This window comes from Cavia porcellus, unplaced genomic scaffold (genome assembly GCF_034190915.1).
Source record: "Cavia porcellus strain 051 isolate PalLab524CR breed Dunkin Hartley unplaced genomic scaffold, mCavPor4.1 scaffold_3, whole genome shotgun sequence".
Classification (NCBI taxonomy): Eukaryota; Metazoa; Chordata; class Mammalia; order Rodentia; family Caviidae; genus Cavia; species Cavia porcellus.
The window spans coordinates 102,234,777-102,257,076 of NW_026947486.1; the positions used below are offsets into that span (position 1 = coordinate 102,234,777).

The window sequence follows — 22,300 nt, forward strand, 5'->3', positions numbered from 1 at the left end:
ATGGCGGCAGCAGCATCAGCAGCAGCAGCAGAAAATATCAAGTGTGAGGATCTGGAGAAACTAGAATCCTTATGCAATGCCAGTAGGAATATAAAATAGTGCAATGATTTTGAACACAGTTCAAATTGCTGTTACTCAGCAATTTAAACATAGAAGTTCTGTATAACCCAGTAATTCCACTCTTCAGCATACATCCGAAAGAAATTAACACATGTGTTGAAACAAAATGAATGGCATAGAATGAATGAAAACCTTTTACTGAAACAAAATGTATAACAAAAAGCACACCAGCACTGTTCATAAAAGTAAAAGCAGAAACAATCCAAATACACATTAATAGATGAATCAATGAACCATATGAGGTATCTATGCTGTGGAACGTTATGCAATCACACAAAGAATGGGATAGTGATAAACACTACATCTTGATGAACATTATGCTACACAGAAGAATGCAGACACAAAAGGCCACATACTGTATGATTCCATCTATATGAAATGTCCGGATTAGGCACACCCATGAATATGGAACACAGATTAGTCATTGTCAGAGGATGGGAAAGGGGTAAGCATGGAATAGCTGCTTAGTTGGTACAAGATTTCATTGTGGACTTGCTAAACGTCACTGACTTGTTCACTTTTAGATTGTTAAAAGAATGAATTTAAAGTTATGTAATTTTTTCCCAGTAAAAATTAAATGATGCTCAGTGCTCCTGGGGCTGTAACGTAGGTATTTTAATGAGGCTTATGATGAGCCTTTCCCTAACCTGGTGCACACTTATGCTATAATGTTAAGTGAAAAAAGAAAAGGAACATATTTTCCACACATTATGATCTCAGCCACAGAGAAGCAACTGAAACCTATGCACGGGAAAAACAAACAAACAAATTAAAAAGCCAAACAGGCAAACAACAAAGCAGAGGAAGTATACCAAGGGGTTCATCATGGTCTCTGGTGGCCAAATTCTTTCTCTGACCATGTTCTCTTCTTTTTACTTCCTAAGACGTTGTACTTTTCTTTAAAAAGGAAACACGTACATTGTCACTTTTATAAGAGAACAACACACCTCTTTTTTTTTTTATAAAGTAGGGAAGCTATGAAATGGTATTTGAAATAAAAAGAAACAGTGGATTGAAGTAATGAGACAGAGAAGCCAAAATCCAGAGAGAACACACTTTGGGGGAGCAATCATGCAATTTGATCTTGGAAATTGCCAGTGAACAGATGGTAGTGTCCAAGCGGACATCTGCAATGGATAGCGAAATCATATGCAGAGACACAAGTGGCCTTTGAAGCAGGCCCTAGAGAGGCCTCGAGGAGAAGGCTGCTTGTCTGGCCAAACAGAACGGACAAGCCCTTCTCTGCCTCATGGCAGCTTGGCCTCTTCAGAGCTCCGCCAGAGGACCGGAGGCTGTAGCAGGACTCAGCGCAGATGCACTTGCATGTGTGAGGCTGTGGATGTGGTTGTGCGAGCAGAAAAGTTTCTGTTAATAATACTGCAAACATCACAGCTGCTATTTACACGGCACTTCATAGTTTATAAACATTTGCACGCAGATAACCTAAGTGTTAGCTGCTTTTGCGTCCTCTTTTATAATGGCCCCCTGAGGTAGGAAATTCTTAATCCCACTTTATCATGGAAGTACAAGGCACACAGAAGTGACACAAATATATTTATTTAACATTTATATAGTGCTCACTATCTGCCAGACACTGTCCTAAGAGCTTTATGTGCATTAATTTATTGCCCATGTCCACAGCTACTGAGAGACACAATTGGGACACGAATCTGGCTTTTCAGACACTATGACACCACTCTTCTGCTCATGTCTAAGTGGAATTTACCTCTGTCTGCAGAATCTCAAGTAAGGTCACAAGGTTCTATCTATCTATCAATCTATCAGTCAATCATCTATCTATTTATCTATTCATTTACCTTCTCACCCAGCCACCAGTCTATATTTTTCTGATTATTAATATAATACATGATTGTTAAAAAGCATAGATTTTATTGAAATGAGCAACATAGTCAAAATCTCCTTAAATTTCACATTAAAAATAACAGTTGTTGATGGTTGATACACATTCTTCTGGATGTTTTTCTCAGTGTAGGCTAAGACATGATTTAATTTTATTTTAATAAGATAATATGTACCTACACTTAAGTAAGTACCACTTCACATAATACTAACCCTTGAAAATATCTTCATGATGTCATATATTTTACTATAGGTCAACCTCATATATTTTAATACTCCATCATATAGAGGTAGCAATTTTCCTAAGTAGCTATCTAATGATAGATACACAAGCTTTTCAAATTTTTATTGGAAACAATGATGCAATAAATATTACTGTATTTGTAACTTTGTGTATATGTGTATTTATCTGGAATAAATTGATGGAATTGAATTGCTGGATCAAAAGTATACATATAATTAAAATTATCATAGACATTGGCAAATTGCCCTTCAAATATACTATATAATTGGCACTTCAACTAAGAGCAAATAAGAGTGACTCATTTCCATATGGACTTGCCAGTGCTAGGTACTCTCAGTCTTCCTATATTTTATCCATCTCATAGGCAAAAATGGTATCTCACTATTGTATTAATTTGTTCTTAAAATAGTGAAGTGCTATCTTTTATATTATTGGATTTCATATTTCTACTTCTGTAAGTTGCTCATTCCTATCACTTGTCAACTGGCTTTTCTGTTGCAGAGAGGAGAGACCCTTGGTCTATATGGGGCTATAATACATTCTTTCTGAAGGACCAGTAAACTCTTTAAGATTTATGCTCATAATAAAGTCAGTTCTTAAATATTGTGTTTGTCATCATTTTGGAGAGCTCAGCAGAAAAACTGTTAACCAATAATAATCAAGACTTCAGTTTCATAGTAATTATCATCTTGTGAGATTAACTCTTGATTTATTAGCCACATAAAGCATAAGGTAATATAATCATCCCAGTCAGAGATAGAAATAAGCATTTGTTCACCCGCCACAGACAGTTTAGAAAAACTCTGGCAAATGGATGGTGTGATTCCTGCACATGGATGTGTGCAGGTTGAACATGTGTGTGTGTCAGGCATGTACATGTTCTCATTTCTTTTTAGAGAATATCTAGTAGAAGAATGGAGGGAGAAAATACTGTATGGGCAGAGGATATCTGTAGGCTTTCATCTAGGGGCATCTCGTGGATGCAAGGAAACAGGAACTTCTGGTACAGGAACCTCTGTAGTGTGCTGCTATGGATGACATACTGTTTTGGAGTGGTGATCTGCATATTACCACATATTCAGAGAAAAATTTCAAATTCGTTCTGCCAAAAATCTCTTGGTTCAACTTGGACTGTCCTGGGACTGGAACTAGTTTAATGTCAGTTCTCAGATACTAGACTAGTGGCCTGAGGCTGTGAGATTTGTAGTGATGATAGTATCACCATTCAGTATCTTCCTATGAGACAGGGAATAATCCCAAGTTAAGTTTTCATAGGTACTGTCAAATTGTTCGCCAAAAGACTATACCAATGAACATGCCCTTCAGTAGTGTCTGAGAGGGCTTTCTGTACTTCATCTCACTTAATCTTCAACTAATAGTAGGGGCTGTCTGGCATGGACTCGAATGTGAATGCCTCTTGCTGGGTAGTCATAACGCTATGACTCTAGGTTCCCATTTCACTGAAATAAACACTGAAGCACTGGGGAGTTCAGTTACCAGTTTATGAGTGTCATAACTGAGATTCCACCTCAGGCTATCTGACTCCAGAGCTACTGGTCACTGGTACTATAGCTGTCTAGAGTCCTTTAATGCCACTGAGGCCCCCTTAAGAGAGAGAATGAAAGCATCTGTGTGCACTCAAGAGCAGTGGCATTTTTTCGATTTGTGAGTCCAAGCAGAAGCCCTGAAGCTGCTGGATTATCCAGCCGGTCATCTTTCAGGCATTTGTCAGTGCTGTTCAGTGAGAAGCAGTCTCCAGAGACAGAATAAATCACGTAATTTGGCCCAGAAAAAGACATTGGAGAAACAAATTAAGTGATGCATCATGAATGTAATAAGACAGTTAGGTGGGTGGGAATAATTCTCTTTTGACTACATGCATGAGAATTATATGTAGAAAATTTTAAGTCCAAGCTGCCTTTCCTTTGCCTTTCCCCCTACTAACCAGAGACTTGTAATGACTTCTCTGAACTATCCAGCTGGTGTGTACTCCAAGAACTCTAATATAACTTTTCAAATTAGCCCAGGAAAAAAGAATTACAAAGACAATCCTTTGCTAAAAAACCCCCACATGACAACGTCAAAAAGAGATGATTTCTGGGTTCCTACTATTTGCTTATTTGCATAAGATTGACTCATAATTATATTGTACAATTTGACTACACTGCCAAAGATGATAAAAAAAAAAAAACTTCTAACTGAAATTTCATTTGTTTTCTCTTTTTCCCATCTCCAAATTTGGACAGATACACTTTCACTAAAAGGGAAAAGGCTGGATTTTTCTGGAAGAGGTGACACGCACGTAAGCCTGACCAACACCATTCCTGAACTCAGCAGATTCACAGCATGCGTTGATCTGCTATTCATGGGTGACAGTTCAAGTTATTGGATAGCCTTTTCCTATATTACTAATAACCCCTTTCGGGGCAGAGAAGACATAGACCTTGGACTCGCAGGGAAACATCAACAGCTACTACTTTACTATTTAGGCAAGACTTTTTATATCAGTTACCATCTAATTCCATTTCGATGGCATACAATATGCTTGAGATGGGATGGTGTGAAAGGCATACTAGAGCTCTTCCTGAATAAAAAAAGGATATTGATAGTAATGGATCAGCCACACAACCTGACACCTAATGGGACTCTGGTCCTAGGACACTTTCCGAAGAATGGAGTTGGCCAGATTAAAAGTTTGGTACCTCGCTTTACCATCAGCTTGTACCACTTTCAACTCTGGGACCACATCCTGGAAAATGAAGAATTTATGAAGTGTTTAAGTGGAAATGTAGTTAGTTGGGAAGAAGATGTTTGGCTTGTCAATAAGATCATCCCAACTATTGACAAGAGACTGCGCTGCTGTGAGTAATTTATGAATTTTCTCCTTAGCAAGGGTGACCTTGCCACGTTACTCCTCAGCTTGTAGTTTGAGTAATCCGTTCTTAAATCAGAGCCATCTTCCTCCAAGGAGACCAAGCTTGCTACAATTTTGTCATCTACCTTTTAGTGTACACTAAATACTATTTTCTCTTACATCTTTGATTTCATTTCAAGCTTAAAGAAAATTTGCAAGAATAACAGAACTTAATTCTCTTTACTCATTCATCAAAGGTTAACACTTTCCCATTTAGTTCATCATTCTTTTTACCTGAATTTCTCTCTTCTCTCTCCCTCCTCTGCCTACACACACACACACACACACACACACACACACACACACACGCACACGTGTGCACACCCAAGCTTGCAAAATTTTTGTTTCTGAATCATTTGAGTATAAATCGCAGGCAGGGTCTGATTCTGTTTTATTACTAAATATCTCAGGGCATATTCCCTGAGAATAATGAATTCTCTTAACCATGATACAATGATCAAAATCAATTTAGCATACATTCAATATTAATAACTAACAGTTCATATTTACATTTAGCCAATTGCTCTAATAATTTCTTTTATAGTTATTTTCTTTTTGCTTGGTCTAGAACTAATCTTTAAAAAGACCCTCCCTCAGAGTTGTCCTTTGGAACTTAGGCATTTCTAGCATGCAGTCCAGTTATTTGATAGTATGTTTCTTAATTTGGGGTGGTTTAGTGTTTCCTCCAGGTTAGGGTGAGAGTATCCTGTGTTTTGGGCAAGACCATCGCAGAAGTGATGCAGTATTCTCAGCCTGTCTCATCGGTATACGTGGGCTGCCGATTTGTCCCAGTATTCATGATAGTAATTTTCATCATTTGATTTTGATGTCTGTCAGATTTCTCTGCTCCAAAGTTATTATTTTTCTTTTGTAATATTAAATAATTTCTGAGGAGCTACTTGGAGGCCATATAAATATCTTTTTCTTATCAAACTTTTATCCGATAATTTTATACTTACGGGTTTTTGTCCGAGTCACTATTGTTATAATGATAGAAAAATGATGATTTGCTAGAAAGTTGTTTTATACATTCTTCATTAGTTGAAATTCTATTGTTTTCTCTTCTTCCATTTTTACTTATTTATTCATCCATTCATTCATTCATGTGCTTTTGAATATAAGTAAGATATTATACATTTTATTCATTGTGTTACAGTCTGTTACTGTGTTTATTTTGATTCTCAAATTGGCCCAAATTTGGCCAGTGGGAACCCTTCAATCTGGCTCTTGTACTCTTTAGACAGGTTCCATCATTCTTTGATCTCTTTATTGCACAAGATATTCCAGGCTTACCAGGTACTTTTTCTGTTCAGCCATTTTGCCAGTGAGACTTGGTCCCTTTGCATGGGGAATTAGCAGTTACCAATGAGTCACTTTTCTTGTAAATGCCATCATGATACTGAAGAACTGTTAGTAATAGAATTCTTGCAAAAAAAGTCCCTGTCTTTATGGAAATATATAAGTATTTTTCTCCTTTCTAGTTTTTACAAGGAAATAAGGATTTTTTCCTGTACACCCCTCCTTTCCCTCATTTCCAGTCTTCTTCATCATCAACAGCAGCAGAAATACTGCAGCTTGAGTATTCAGTAATAATAATATCAAGATAAGATTTCTCTCATTTTCGGGAGTGTTCACTTATAACAGCATTATTTACTGTCCTTATGGCTTTTGGGGAAGCCTAAGAGGGCTTCCACAGAATGTAGGGATAGGTATTCACCAAAAACCTTGACATTTTGAGTTAATGGCAGAGACACATTGCAGGGAATTTCTGTTTGTCTGAGATCAGACTAAAGGAAAGGAATAGGAAAACTACTGCTTTATGCTTCTACCTGCTACACTTGGGGTCTCTCTTTTTGAGGCCTTGAAGATAAATGAGGTAATCCCAGCTGGTTCTAGCTAGGGATTAGTGGCTTACACCTGAACAGCTTACACAAAGCAGTTTAAAATAATTTCATCTTTCATTTAAGGAACTGGACGTATGGCCCTGGAAAATCATGTCCTTTTGGCAGTGGTCTTTAAAAACCTAATATATTTAGCTAATGCCTGTAGCCTTTTCTGTCACTTGGCTGGAAAATAACTCAATATAATTGATGTATTAAATTACTATACAACCTTCATTTATTTTGCTCTTTCGTACATTTAAAAATATACACTCCATCCTCTTAGTCTGATTCAGTGCTTGTGGACGTAATACACAAATAATCCAACAGAACAAACAGAAGAAAATGCTATTTAAAATGATGATCAAGCCAAAAGGGTAAAAAACATTTTCTTTACTATTCAGGTTTCTTCAAGTATTCTTCCCACATCTTTGAACAAGCGTTCCTAACCTGAGGGCCAGAATAACCTTGAAAGAGTTCACAAAGCCCTTAAAAATTGTATCCAACACTAAAACTACAGGGTGGATTTTTTTCCCCATGAGGACAGAGTCTATCTAGTTTTCTTGATGTTATAACAAATAACTTTTACTAAGTTCTTACCATGTGCCAAGCCTTTTATAAATGAGGAAAGAGAATCTCAGAGAGATTAAGCAAACTGCCTATGATCTCCAGTCACATAAGTAATAGATCTGGGGTTTGAACAAAGATGTGTCTGCTTGCAAAGCCCATCTTGTTGCCCCTACACCATGCAGGATCATCTGCAGGGAACCAATGGCCTTAAACGGTATTGAATCATTGTCTTAGAAGCTTCTTTTGAAGGGAATTTCTGACACTGATGGTCCACATTGGAAAATTAGGCTAGTGGCAAGACTGGCCGCTAGCCTCATCACTGAAATATCTACAACACCATAGGACTTCTCCTACTTCTTAGTCGTGCGACATCCAAGAAAAGGGTGGCAATATGGAAATAAATATGAGCGATTATAACATGTCTATCTTTAACTTTTGCCTAATTGGTATTTATAATCTATAGAAGGATTATGACCTTCAAAATAAATTTCAGTGAGCACAATACTAGGTACAGATCTCTATAAATTTATCTATACTTAACAAGGCTTTTGGGGAGCATTTTTTGAAAAGCGTGAACAATTCTTGGGTTTTCCAAGTACTCATTGTAGGTGAGATGTTTTGAGAATATTTAAACAGCTCAGTAATAATAACAGTAAAGTTGTTAGTTGTTAGGAATTTATTTTGGGGGTCTTTCAAAGTCGTTTTCCCCTTATTTTAAAAAATTGCAAGCTATATATGGTTGTGAATAAAATCTATTTAAACAATATAAATGTATCCAAAGTATATAGTAACCCCTCCTCCATCTGATCCACAGAGCTCTCCACTTTGAAAGAATTTCTTACAGGTTTATGAGGGTGTATGTGCAATTATCTAATTAATCAACAATAATATATATATGTACATACACATATATATTGTTCTACAACCTGATTTATTTTAATAATATTATTATGAGCACATAAGTACACTTAAACCTATTTTTAGGGTTCCTCATATTGCATTTTATAGGTATAACCTAATTTATTTGACTAACCTACCACTGATGGATATTTAAATTGCTTCGCTTTTTGCAGTTGAAAATAATGCTACATTAAATTTCTTCATAGATACTTACATCTTGGGATACATGGACTTGGGATTTCATAGGACATGTTGCTAAAAGTATAATTTCTCAGCGAAAGCATATAAGCTTTTATAATTTAATTGATTTATCATTTTATAGTTATCTTATTAATTAATTATTCTTTAAAGTAAAATAATAGACACATTATAAAACATTTTAAAAATATAAATTAAAAATTAAACTTTCCTTTCATTTCAATCCCGTAAGTCAAGTGCCTCTTGCCCAAAATATTTATGAAGAATTTCTTAGGCATATTTGCAGAAAAATGTAAACTGTGGATTTACATGTAAATGCTCCTTTTCCAGTTGGGATCATCATATGCATTGGCTTCTGCATCTCCTTTTAAATCTAAGAATACATTATGGAGATATTTTCATATCACAAAATATATAGCTATCTGATTATTTCCGGGGATAGGTTGCTGAATAGAATTATAGAATAAAGATATGCTATAGTTTTTTCAAAACTTTACTTGAAAGAGTTTAAACTTTTTTCCAGTTTTTAGCTGTGATAAAATTACAGGAAAAATTCTGTGTTTGGCGGTGACAGAAACATCTTAGAGCTATGAAGTTCTTTGGGTATGGCAAACACAGTTTTCTAATCTGAACCCAGACACATGACCCAGAAAAAGAATTTGTTATGACTGCAAATATATGAAGACGAAAAGTTTTCCAAAGACATAAAGTCTAAATTACTCTTTCTTATACACTGGAGAAATCCTTTCTATTGAAAAAAATGAAATAACATGAATAGTACCCATCCTGGGAAATTTATACTGTATTAAAAACATGGCAATCCTTTATTTGTGCTCTCATTACTCTGCTGAGATTTATTAATTAATTAACACCCTCGCTGCTTTGCATCATTTATGACATGATTATACGTAAGAAATGCAGAGATGAATTGTATACTTTATGTACTTTCTAAAGACCTATTTTGGCCTACTATTAATCCATCTATCCAATTACCAGCTCTCCTATGAAAAGCTCCGTGGTGATGGGCTCCATGGCTGAAAGGTAATTTGGTCTTGCCCCTGTGCACCAATTCTCTGTGCTACCCTCATTTTTCATCATGAAAACATAAGCATGAACCAGTGTAGTTTGCTCAAAACTTTATTTGTATTCTCCTGCACATGGTGACATTCTCCTATAAATCTGGAGATAAAAGCTCTAGCCCGTCTATTTCTTTCTGTTGTGGGATCCATTTTTCATGCCTTTGCCTAAAAACTGAATGCAGAAACCAATTTTTCTTTATTGGCTTAAAGACAGTCACTTCATATTTTTAGTACTCACAGACCAATCTGCTTATGGCAATTTCTGGTCACCATTATCTTTCACACATACGATCAACATATTGAACTATTTTTACAAAGGTTATTATTGAAATAAAAGCCAGATGTGATATACAGGCTAGAATAGCACATAAATTTAATATGATGTGATATGCTATGATATACCAAATATCACAACCGCAATTGGGTACGATAGCAAGTATTCTACTTAGTATTCTGTTAGCAGGTGCATCTGCTACAAAATGCCTCATTAATATTTTGCTACTGTATACCTTTGTTCTCAAGTTCCCAATGATTACAATAATACAGTTTGTTTAGAGTGAAAGAGCAAATGGCAATTAATTCCACAGGTCTTTGTGAATCAGTACGGATAATCCCCACTTTCACATACAAAAACAGCAAGGCTCATGTAATTAATTAGTGGAAATGACCATTTGTTCCCAAATGGGAATATCCTAAGTGTGACAAACTGTGGAGGCCAGCGCACGTGACTTCTGTGGTCCCTCAAGCACAAATACATACTTAGATATCATTGCTCAACTACTTGGATAGTGTGTGCTTTTTGAATCCGAATTTTTGTGGAGACAATTGTAGATTCACAATTGAAGATTCCTTATACATTTTGTCCAGTTTCTGTGAATAGAAACATTTAGTATAACAAGAATATAACATTAATACAACCTACTATTCAAATTTAGATTTCTCTAGTTTAGCTTGGAGTCATTTTGTGTGTGGATAGTGAGCTCTATTCAATTTTGTCACCGGTGTATGCCTGTGTATCTACCACTAGACTCAAGATGCTGAACAGTTCTTAGCCCACTAACATTCCTCATGCTGCCCTGGTTCACTGTGTTCACTTGTTTCTCACCCTTTTCCACACAGCTTCATTTCCTGAGTCCCTAGTCCCTGGAAACCTCTAATCTCTCCATCTCGAAAATTTTGACACCTCAAAAATATTATGCAAATAGAATTGCAGTAGGTGACCTTTTAAGAGGAGCTTAAAAAAAAAACTCTGCGTCACCACTTGGAGAACCATGGTTCTTATGCATGTAAATAGAAATATTTCGTGGTATGGGTGAATCAGTTGTTGTATTTTTTTGCCGTTCATCAGTTGAAAGATATCTGAGCTGATTCTAACTTTTAACCATTAAAAATAAATCTCCTGTGGGCCAGGGATTTAGCTCCGTGGCTTAAGCCCTTGCTTGGTAAGCGCAAGGTTGTGAATTCAATCCCCGGTACAAAAAAAAAAAAAAAATCTCCTGTGAATAATTTGTGTACATGTTTTTGTGTAAACACAGTTTTCATCTCTCTGGGATAAATGCTTATCATTCAATTGCTGAACTATCTGGTAGTTGCATATCTAGGGTTTTTTAAAGTAAGAAACTGACAAAATTTTTTCAAATTTTTTTTTTTGGCACACTACATTCTCACCAGCAATGTATAGATGATCTAGCTTATCTGCGTCCTTTCCAGCATTTTGTGTTGTTTTTTATTCTAAGCATTTTTGCAAATGTGTAGCGACATTTCATTGCAGTTTTAATTTGCATCTCTCTGATGCCCAGTGATGTTGAACATCTTTTCCTGTGCATACTCTCCATCTGGATGTATTCATCAGTGAAATGTCTGTTCCTGTCTTTTGCCTTTTTTTTAAGAATTGGGTTGCTTTACTATTGAGTTTTGAAGTTTTTACCTCTGTTTTAATCTTTTGTTGGGTATGTATTTCACAAATATTTTCTCTTACACTGTTGATTCTTTAAAATCCTTTTTACATGGGCTTGCACATAATAAAAGCATTTATTTAAAATGTCTAATTTATCAATTTGCATCTTTATGAATCATTCTGTTGGGGTCAAGTCTAAGTACTTCTTAAAATCCCTAGATTCCAAAGTTTTTTCCTATTTTTTCTAAAATTCTCATATTTTCATGTAAATCTGTGATTCATTTTGAGTTAACTTTTTCATAAAGTGTGAGGCTTAGTCTGAGGTTCCTTTTGTGTGTCCGTAAGTGTCCAATTGTGCCAGTACTATTCACTGTATATTCTTCTTTATTAAGTTGATTTTGTACCTTTTTCAAAACTCAGTGAAGCCTAACTGATGGGTCTATCTCTGAGCTTTCTGTTTCATTCTTCTGTGTGTGTCTATCCCTCAGCCAATACCATACCATTTTGATTGCTATAGTTGTACAGCAAAACGTAATACTGGGTGGAGTGAGTCCCTTTCCCTTGTCCTTTTGAAAAATTGGTTCTGCTGTTCTGTTTATGAGTTTCCATGAAACTTTAGACTTAGCCAGACTATGTCTATATACAGCAGGGCTGGAAATTGATATACTGCTTATCAGCTTGAAGAGAACTGACATTGTTAGGATGTTGAATCTTCCAATTTTTGAACAGGGTATGCCTTTCCATTTTTAAGGTTTTCTTTATTTCTTTCACTAGAGTTTTATGATTTTTGGCATCATGTGTTATGTTAAAGAATATACCTGAGCATTTCATTTTCATTGGAGCAATTATCAATAGCTCCTTGGGTTCTACTTATTTAGGGCACAGGACTGTGATTGATTTTGTTGTGTTAATTCTGCATCCTCTAACCTTACTGAAGTCATAAATTATGGGAGACTATTTTAATGGAAATTATTATTTAGGAATTTGCATATGAACAACCACATAATTCACTGTGTGAACAACATATAACCTGTGATACCTTTTATTTCTTCTTGTCTTACTAGACTGGCTCTGACATCCAGTATTACATTGAACAAGGGTAGTGAGAATGAGTGTCCTTACCTTGTTTCTGATCTTAGAGGAAGAATATTTAGTCTTTTTTCACCATGACAGGTGATGTTTGCTGGAGGCTTCTTATTGATCCTCTTTACCAAGTTGCCACAAACCCTTCTAACTCAAACTTGCTGAGAGATTATATTGTGAATGAATGTGAGATTTTTGTCAAACGTTTTTTTTTTTCACCAATTGATATGAGTGTGTGATGTTTCTTTTATAGCTTATTGATACAATGGATTATGCAGATTGATTTTCCTATGCTTAGCTACTGCTCCATATCTGGAATAAGTGTCACATGGTTGTGGTACATAATCCTTTTTATACATTGGTATATCCAGTTTGATAACAATTCATTGAGAAGTTTTGCATTTAAAATTAGGGGTAGTATCCGTATGAAGTTTTTTTTTTTCTTTCTATTTGCTGTTTTTAGTATCAGGGTAACATTGACCTCAGATTGGAATGTATTCATTCCTCTTCCCATTCGGGAAGAAAGACCAATGTTATTTTTTCTTTGCTAATAAATTCCAGCAAAATCATCTGGGTCCTGAGATTATTTTCTAGTGCATTTTCTTTTTTTGTAAACAGCAACCTCAGGGTCACTTGGATGTATATTTGGATTCTATCTAAAACTTTATTTGTGGTGTTTTGAGGTTTACCTATTTGTATAGTTTTCTTTAGTCACAATCTATTGGTTTATCGTTTTGAGTGAAGCATGGAAACCTCACTTCCATTTTGATCCTTTGATGTTTCTCACTTTTAAATGTCACTGTCTTGAGTGTCACATGGTGTTATAATTTTTATCTTAACCATCAAATGTGATTCATGAGGAAAAGGATAGTCTGTTGTAGGTACTCCATATTTTTGCTCTTCTTCCTTTCTGATGTTCCAAGATTTATTTTTAAAAAGATCTTTTTGCTCCAAGTTCTCCTTTTCGCTGTCTCTGTTTATCTTTCTTTTTTGAGACAGGTTCTCACTATACAGTTTAGGCTAGTCTTGAACTCACGATGTAGGCCAGGTGGGCCTCAAACTCACTACAATCCTCCTGCCTCGGCCTCCTGAGTGTGGGGATTATAGGCATGCACCACCATACCTGGCTTTCGCTAAGCTTTTATGCATTTAAGGTTTATTTTTGACAAGTTATTTTGGTTTTACTTCATCTGAGAATGCTTTTATTTTCACTTCATTCCTGAAAGATAGCTTGCTAGATAAAGAATTCATAGTTAACAATTCTTTTCTGTCAACATTTGAAAAAGGTTGTCACTTTTTTCTAACTTATTTGCTTCCAGATGAGAAATCTGCTTGCATTTGAATTATTGCTTCCGTGTAAGTAATATGTCATTTCTCTCTGGTTGCTTTCAAGATTTTTCTTTGTCTTTTAGTTTTCAAAAGTTTAATTATGATGTGTCTTTCTATGGATTTTGGGGGGTATACCTTGTTGGAGTTTCATCCAGCTTCTTGAATTTGTAGCTTTGCATCTTTTGGCAAATTTAAGATGTTTTTAGTGTTTGTTTCTATTAATACACCTTCAGTCCCATTGTCTTTCTCTTCCCCTTTGAGGACTTTAATGATATAAATGCTGAGTATTTTCCTATTTCCCTATATGTTCCTGGGAATTTTTTATTTATGTTTTTCAGTCTAATTTTCTGTCTGTTGTAGAGTGAATTCTATTTTTCTGTCCTCAAGTTTACTGATGTCACTGTTGTCTCTACTGTTGAGCCTATGGACTAGGTTTTTGAAATATCTATTATTATATTTCTCAGTTCTATAGCTTCCATTTGGTTCTGTTTTATACTTTTTATTTCCTTTTTTCACTTCAATAGAATTTGTATTTTTTGTATAATCACTTTTATGACAGCTGTTTTAAAATTCTTGTAAGATAATGCCAACATTTGATTGTCTTGGCATTGCTATGACCTGATTGTCTTTTCTCATTCAAAACATGATTTCCTTGGTTCTTGATATGAAAGATGATTTTTACAATTTTATCTTGGACATTTTGTCCATTACGTTAGGAAATTCTAGGTCTCATTTGAAATTTTCATTTCGATAGATATTCTCGGTTTAGCACACAGGTCTTGGTCCACTTTTGTCAGTTGTGCTTCCAAATACAGATAAAGTTTAAGAATGTTTATAGTGTTATTTTGTCTTCTCTGGGCCTCTCTCTGTCCCTGCTGATTTTTCCTGGGTAGGGAATGAAAGGGGTCTTCCACTGGGGAAGAGGAGTGGTAGGGTTCTCTTAATTGAGAACACTTGATTTGGCTTCCACTGTGTCTATGATCAGGAAATGAGAGTCTTGGGTCACATCTCCATCTCCAGGCTCCCTGCTGCTAGTGGGGTCCCTTCATCTTGTCTCTTATTCTCCCTGTGCTTTGGTATCTCTGGGTGAAGGAGGAGGATCTCGGGGCTGCAGAGACAAAAGGGCTGCCTGATCCAGGGCACTTGCCCTTACTGGGTCCTTTTCTGTTCTGGTGCCTCCCCGACTTGGTGGGAAGATAGAAACAAATATTGTTTGCAGACCAGGTTCTGTTCAGCCAACATTTTGGTGGGGAGAAGACACTCAGGCCTGGCAGGGATGGATAATGCCTCTCCTGGTTGCTTACTGTTAGCAGGGCTCCCAGTCAGCTTCCCTTGCTGGTGGTGTGAGGTGTGCCTGATGTCAGAAGGATTCTCATTTCATCTAGAAGGGGAAAGAATTTACTTGGATTATCTTCTGTTGTTTGGTTAGGGATTGGGAAGCAAAAAACCTGGACTGCTTCTTTATGCTGGGATAAGAGAGGCAAGATGTCCACCACTATATCATTCCTCTACTCCTAGGGTCTCTAAAGTTTTTGGTAGTGTGTTATACTATTTTTAGGACTGATAGTTTTACTTAACAGGGAGGAGCAGTGAAAAGTGGATTTATGCCATTTTGTTCAGTTGAAAGTCTGTTTGTAATAGTTTTTTTGGTAGTAGAAGCTTGTGTGTGTGTGTGTGTGTGTGTGTGTGTGTGTGTGTGTGTGTAGACAAATAGAACGCAGCAAAATGACAGAGATGATATGCTTAGCATTGCAGCTATCCTAATCACTTAACTACGTTCTCTTTTTAAGCAAGATAGGCATTATATTTAATGGGGTAAGTACAAAATTTAGGACCATAAAAAATCTTTACTGTACCCATAAATCATACTGAATCTAAGAAAAACAGAAGTACCTATACATTAAGACAAAAAGGAAACTAATAATTAAATTATCAAAGAAGTTTATGCTATCAGCCTACACTGAAGACCAATGATTTTGACCAAGTTTGCTAACCCATGGTAGTGAATCACTAGATAAGTGGTTGAAAGAGTCTCTAATTCCTGGGGGTCTTAGTTCTAAGAAGCTACTAAAGTTTGATTGGTTTGGCATTACCTGGGGTATAAATGATTTGTTAAGGCAGATACTGTTTCAGGGAATAGCCATATTTTGGGATCCCCACTGGGTTTCAAACATAGCTAGCAAGTTTGACTTAATGTTTAGATTCCTAGCATGATGCTTTCTCTTCAAGTTTAAGCAAACTATTTCAGATAATTGCTGTTTCTTGCACTGTTCAGCATTTGTAGAACTTGGCTTTTCATATCAACATTTGTTTCTCCGTGGTTATTCTTGGAAGAAGCTTTTCATTTCTTTCTCCCACTATGGCATAGTTCCATGTAGAAAGACAGCATGCATTTGTGGGTTATAGACATTTGAGACATTACCCTTATTTCTTCCCTAAAAGTTTCATCTCTTTTTATATCTTCCTAACAGCACAGTTCTCTAGGCTTCACTTCTAAATGAAAGGCTTGAAAGCAGTCTCTAAAACTGGGTTCTAAAATTGTGTGATTTTAATGAATGAAGATTTGTATATTTATTAGTAATCACTTTAGAGGCAAAATTTGACACAACAGTTCTTCTGAAAAAAATTCTTGTATCTGAAAGATTCAGTAGAATTTTTTCTAAAATACACAAACACAGATATAATGGTTGGTAAATTGTGTCTACTTGAGAAATTCAGAAGTTTATCCAAGTGACTTAGTAGGGGGCCAGGGTCCGCTGTAAACATCTTGAACCTGTACAAAAGAAGGGCAGGGAGCTGGTGGGAGTTCTACACCTGGGGTGGGTAGCCCTCATATAATATAAGGAAAGAAAAGAAATTTGTTCTTCCTCCTTTTGCTCCTGTTGCTTTTGTTGTCTTCTGCCACCATGAACTGCAGCTCCTGTGCCATGTCACTCTGCCTTAGCATCTGCTGATTACTGAAACCTCCAGACTAAAACCTCCACAAACTATGAGCTAAATAAACCTTTCTTTCCTTAATTTTGGGAATCAGATATTCTGTCTCAGCAACAAGAGAAAAGTAATCAAGACAGAATCTGGTACCAGGAGTAGAGCCATTGTTGTGACTATACCTGCCTATGTGGTTCATGAGCCTTTGGTAATGGATTGTGAGAAAGTTTGGAAAGGTTCAGAGATGCTGCCTGAAAGAGTAGAGCTAGAACACCTTAAGCTGTTCTGTATAGGAGATTCAGGTCAGAGCTCAGAAGATCAGAAAAATTTTAAAGACCCAGCTCGGGAGGTTTCTGCTGGGAAAGACTGCATTGACTTTTGGACCCCAGATGATGTATGTTATGGCTTGGTAGAAAGTTTGTCTGCATTTTGCTCATGTCTAGAGACTTAACCTGAGAATAAGGACAGTGGACTAATTAATCTGGAAGAAGAAATTTCAAGGCAGTTGAATGTTGAGGTGGTGGCATAGCTATTTTGGGGGAGATTTTAGCCATATTTATGTTGCAAAGCAACAGCATAGAGGCCAACAGAATAATTTAAAATGTGAGTTTGGCTAGAAAGGAAGTTCCAGTAAAGCTGTGGACTACAAAGATAGAACCGAGGATATCTTGATTCTTGAGAAGGAACAGTAGATAAGACAGCCTGAGGGGATCACAAAACTGCAAAGATGAAAGACTTTGCTTTGAGTAGAAAGCCACAGAACACTATGTTCCAGAATGGCAGTGCTATACTATGTGCCAAAATTGGAAGCAGCATAGAAAATTTGTTCCTTACAATTGGATTCAGAGTGCCCAAAAATCCAGGCACTCAAGCCCTACAGCTAAGAGAAAGGAAAGCCTGGCCACTGCCTCAGTTGACAGCAGAACTTGGCATTACCCACATAGTCCTGCTTTAAGTGCATGCAGAATGCAAGAGTTGTGGAGTTAAGAAGTCTTCCATTCCAATTTCGGAAGGCCTGGGAGGTCAGGCAATATCCCCCCAAGAGGGCATTGTATGAAGCTGTCAGAGTGAAGTCAAAGGTGCAGTGGGGACCCCAGGAATTTGGAAAAGCCAGGAACATGGATCGTCTAAGGAAAACTGAAAGAAGAGGACAAAGTGGGCCCAACAGAGAAGCCCATGGGAGCTACAACCACCTAGCTACAGGGTTGGAGCCATGCAAGCTCTTTGGAGCTCACAATGTGCTACAGGTTGCTTCAGATACTGCACATGTCACTACAGGTCTTAATGTTTGCCCTGCTGGATTTTGGACTTGTTTTGGTCCTAATCCCTTGTATTCCCCTGTTTGTAACTTTTGGAATGAAAATGTTCATCTTGTGCCACTGAACATTGGAAGTGTTTAACTTTTCATTTGTACAGGTTCTTTCAACTAAGAACTTGCCTTATATCTTGGTAGAGACTTGGCACTTGGACTTTTTAGCAATGTTGAAACTTTTAGGACTTTGGCAACTTTTAGGGATTAAATGCCTTTTACATAAAGGGATGTGCATGAATCTTTCGGGGCCAAGGACAAAATGCTATGATTTTAACGTAATATAATGTTGATAGGCTAAATACTGGTTCTTAAATGTTCTTGTTGTGAAACAATAAGAACAAGCATGTGTTTGTATCTGGAAACAGGTTTAAAGAAATGTATCTGGTTTTCAAGTTGACAAGGGGTTGGATTGTAATGGTTGATACACTGTGCCAACTTGAGAAGTTTAGATGTTTAATTCAGCAGGAGGCCAGGGTCCTCCATTTGTAAACATCCTCATCCCGTGCAAGAAGAGGGCACAGAGATGATGTGAGTGCTACACCAGCCCTGAGAGTGGGTAGCCTTCTTACAGTATAAGGGAGGAAAAGAGGTTTGTTCTCCTTCTTTTAGGTTTTCTTGTTTTTTCTGTCTTCTTCCATCATGAGCTGTTGCTCCTGTGCCAGGCCACCCTGCTTTGGAGCCAGCTAATTACGGACTGAGATCTCCACTGTGAGCTAAATAAACTTTTTCTTCCTTAATTTTGGTGTTGGGTATTCTGGCTCAGCAATGAGCAAAAAGTAACCAAGAAATCAGGCTTTTGTTTAAAATGGAGCAAATAAAATGCATGACTTTCTAAGAGATCTCTGGTCCATCAAATGTCATCTGCTTAACTCATTTGTTTTTGTTTATCCCAATCTTATATTTCTTTTAAACATGCTTAACAGAAATGTTGATGCCAATTGTTCCATCCATGGCTCTGCCTTTTCTGATAAAAACATTGTGTCTCTCATTTCATTTTCTAATAGAGTTTCCCATTACTTATAATTTTGTCCAATAGTACCCTTTATTTGTTTGTTTGTTTGTATCTGGAAACAGGTTTTTTTGTTTTTTTTTTTTTTTTTTGTCTTTTTCGTTTTTATCGGTACCAGAGATCAAACTCACGACTGCCTGCTTGCAAGGCAGGCGCTTAGGCCGCTGAGCTAAATCCCCAGCCCTTGGAAACAGGTTTAAAGAAATGCATCTGGTTTTCAAGTTGTTTGTTTTTGGTACTGGGAATTGAACTCGGGACCTTGTGCTTGCCAGGCAGGCACTTGTACTGCTGAACTATATCCTCGGCCTTAGCGCCCTTTAAATGCTGCATCGAAGAAGATAACTTAGGCTTTTGTGATATTTTGTGTTTTATTGTTTCCCAAAAAGTGAACGAAGCTCAATGATGAATCATTTGCAAAGGAGTAGAAATTATGAACTTTCCTATTAACAATTAGTATATTCATAGAGAGTGATTCAGGCTCTGAGATTCCACATTTCTTACACATGCTAGAAGCAACACTTTAACAAAGGTTTGTAGAGCCATTTGGCTGGAATTTTGAAAAACCCATTTGGGAAAATGAAAACCAACATACCCATACAGTAATTCTCTTTTTAGTTGCATTATGGACATATTTAAAAGCAGGAAGTTTGAAATAAATACTGGGCAGCTGAAATACACTGTTTGTTAACAAAGCATAATAGAATGCGAATCTCTAGAAACTAAAACAGTGTTGTCAAACTTTAAAAAATTTTGCTTATATAACTTTGACTTTTGGCACTATAAAATGTATGGGCTTTTATCAACTCACCTAAATAGCCAGTTGCAGGTTTCTGAGTGTCACTCATTTTACTTGCTAATGGCTATAGAATCCTAAAGAACATCCTACACACGTCAGAATCTCTTGATATGCAAATTAAAAGTAATTTTATTGTGCAAGACAGTGAAATAAGTTAGTAGACTGTCTACTACCACAATTATTCGTATGTCAATAAATAATGTGCTTTTCAGGTGGATAAATTCAAAATGTTAATTTCCCTAAGGTAAATATGCATCATTTTATTTTGGTTTACTTGACTTGGAGGAAGATTATGGCTCAGTTTTGAATTTTACTATGCACTGTTTTTACTTAGATGTCCCATCATCACCCCAAATTCCACTTACCCAAGTCTTAACTGAGTGTTTTTCTTCTGAATGACGCTCCTTGCAAATTTTCTCATTTCTGTGAATATCACACTATTATCTATTCTCAAGATAAAATTTGAGTTCTCCAAGGTTTGTCTGTCTTCTTTATCTCTTAAACCTCTTTGTTACCATACCCTGCTGATTCTATCTTTCTGATAGCTATAGGATCCAAAAAACTCACACAGCTTTCTTCAGTTCATGTCTTCATCATAGCTACTTATTTAGTTAGTCTAAAGACTGTACTGGATATCTGCCATGTGCCTTTTCCTATATCAGAGACTGTGGATATTATGGTGAGCAACAAAAGATGAGGTACTTGATCATACAATTTAGTGAGGAAAGAGACATTAATAAGTGCATACACACGTGTAAAATTGCAGCTCTTATAAGTACTATGAAGAAGAGGTACAAGGTGTCATAATAATCCTGAATAGATTAGTCTGAGCTAGCTATGGAGAAGGTAGGCCTCCCTGAGCAACTAACACATGAGCTGGGATCTGAAGAATGAATAGAAATCAATCAAATGAGGAGAGAGGGGGAAAACATTCTAAGTAGTGGCAACAGAACATGCAATATCTTTGAGGTAGAAGTAGAATAATAAATACAGGAAGGCTAAAAAGAGGCTGTAGGCTGAGAAGAGTGGTATTTAACAAAAACTGACATTGGAAAAAAAGGTAAGTAGGGGTAAAGCATGCATAGCTTTATAGACTCTATTAAAATGCTTTCTTTTTATTCTATGAACAATGAAAAATCACTAGAGGTACCTCTCTCTCTCTCTCTCTCTCTCTCTCTCTCTCTCTCTCTCTGTCTCTGATGATCAGATTTGCTTTTTTTTTTTTTTTTGGTACTGAGGCTCGAACTCACAACCTCCTGCTTGCTAGGTGAGAGCTTACACCACTGAGCTAAATCCCCAGCACTCAGATTTGTATTTTGAAAAGATCATTCTGGTTGTATAATGAAATAGATTGGGGAGAGCCAAGAATAGTGGCAGACAGTTTGATTGGGACGCTACTACAATAGTCTGGGTGAAAGATGAATGTAGCTTGGTCAGAAGAGGTAATTGACGGAGATGGAGAGAAATTGATAGACTCAAGAGATGTATAGACTTAATTTCCATCAGACAAAATTATGGGTTAGGTACGGAAGATGAGTGAAAGAACAGAGGAGACAGATAGGCTCTCCCCAGTTTGGCTTGTGTAATTGTATTGTGGCAGAATTTAGTGAAATAATATCAAAAGAAGACTCAGCTTGGAGAGAATATATCAAGTTCAAGCTGGGGCACATTGATTTTGAGATATTGATGGGTTATTCATGAAATGATTTCAAGTAAGTAATTGGTTATAAAAATGTGGAACTCAAAATAGAGACCTGGTCTAGAGATAGAACTTTGAGATTCATTTGTGCATAGGTGTAAATTCATGAAACTCTAGTTGTGCAGAAACTATAGAGCAAGAAGAGAACAGGAGGCTGGGTCAAAGCTTCAGGCCAGTACAATATAGTCTGCAAAAGACAGAGAAGGAGTGGCCAGAGAAGTGGAGACAGTAAGTTTAGAAAAACTTTCTTGAAAGAATTTGGTTGTTGGGAAGAAAGAGATGGAAGGGCATTTAGGGGGATATGGAGTTTTGATTTTTTATCTTGAGAGACTGGAATATGTTTTAAATCAGGAGGAAAAAGCTCATTAGGGAAAGGAGTTGATAATTGATGGTATAAGGTTTCTCAAAGGGCAGGAGGTGATGGGATCTAAAGCACAGTTGAGTCTCTAGCTGATGATTTCAATTACTTTTTTCTTTTGAAG

The 22,300-nt window shown here is 36.6% G+C and overlaps 1 protein-coding gene across 1 annotated transcript in view; it reads left to right on the forward strand.

Moving 5' to 3' along the window:
• Adgrg4 (adhesion G protein-coupled receptor G4) overlaps positions 1–22,300 on the forward strand; it is a 90,874-nt gene continuing 68,574 nt past the window's right edge. Inside the window, exons 1-2 of the mRNA XM_063245599.1 lie at positions 1–82; positions 4,471–5,085. Of these exons, the coding sequence (XP_063101669.1) occupies positions 1–82; positions 4,471–5,085 (697 nt within the window). The remainder of the gene's footprint in view (positions 83–4,470; positions 5,086–22,300) is intronic.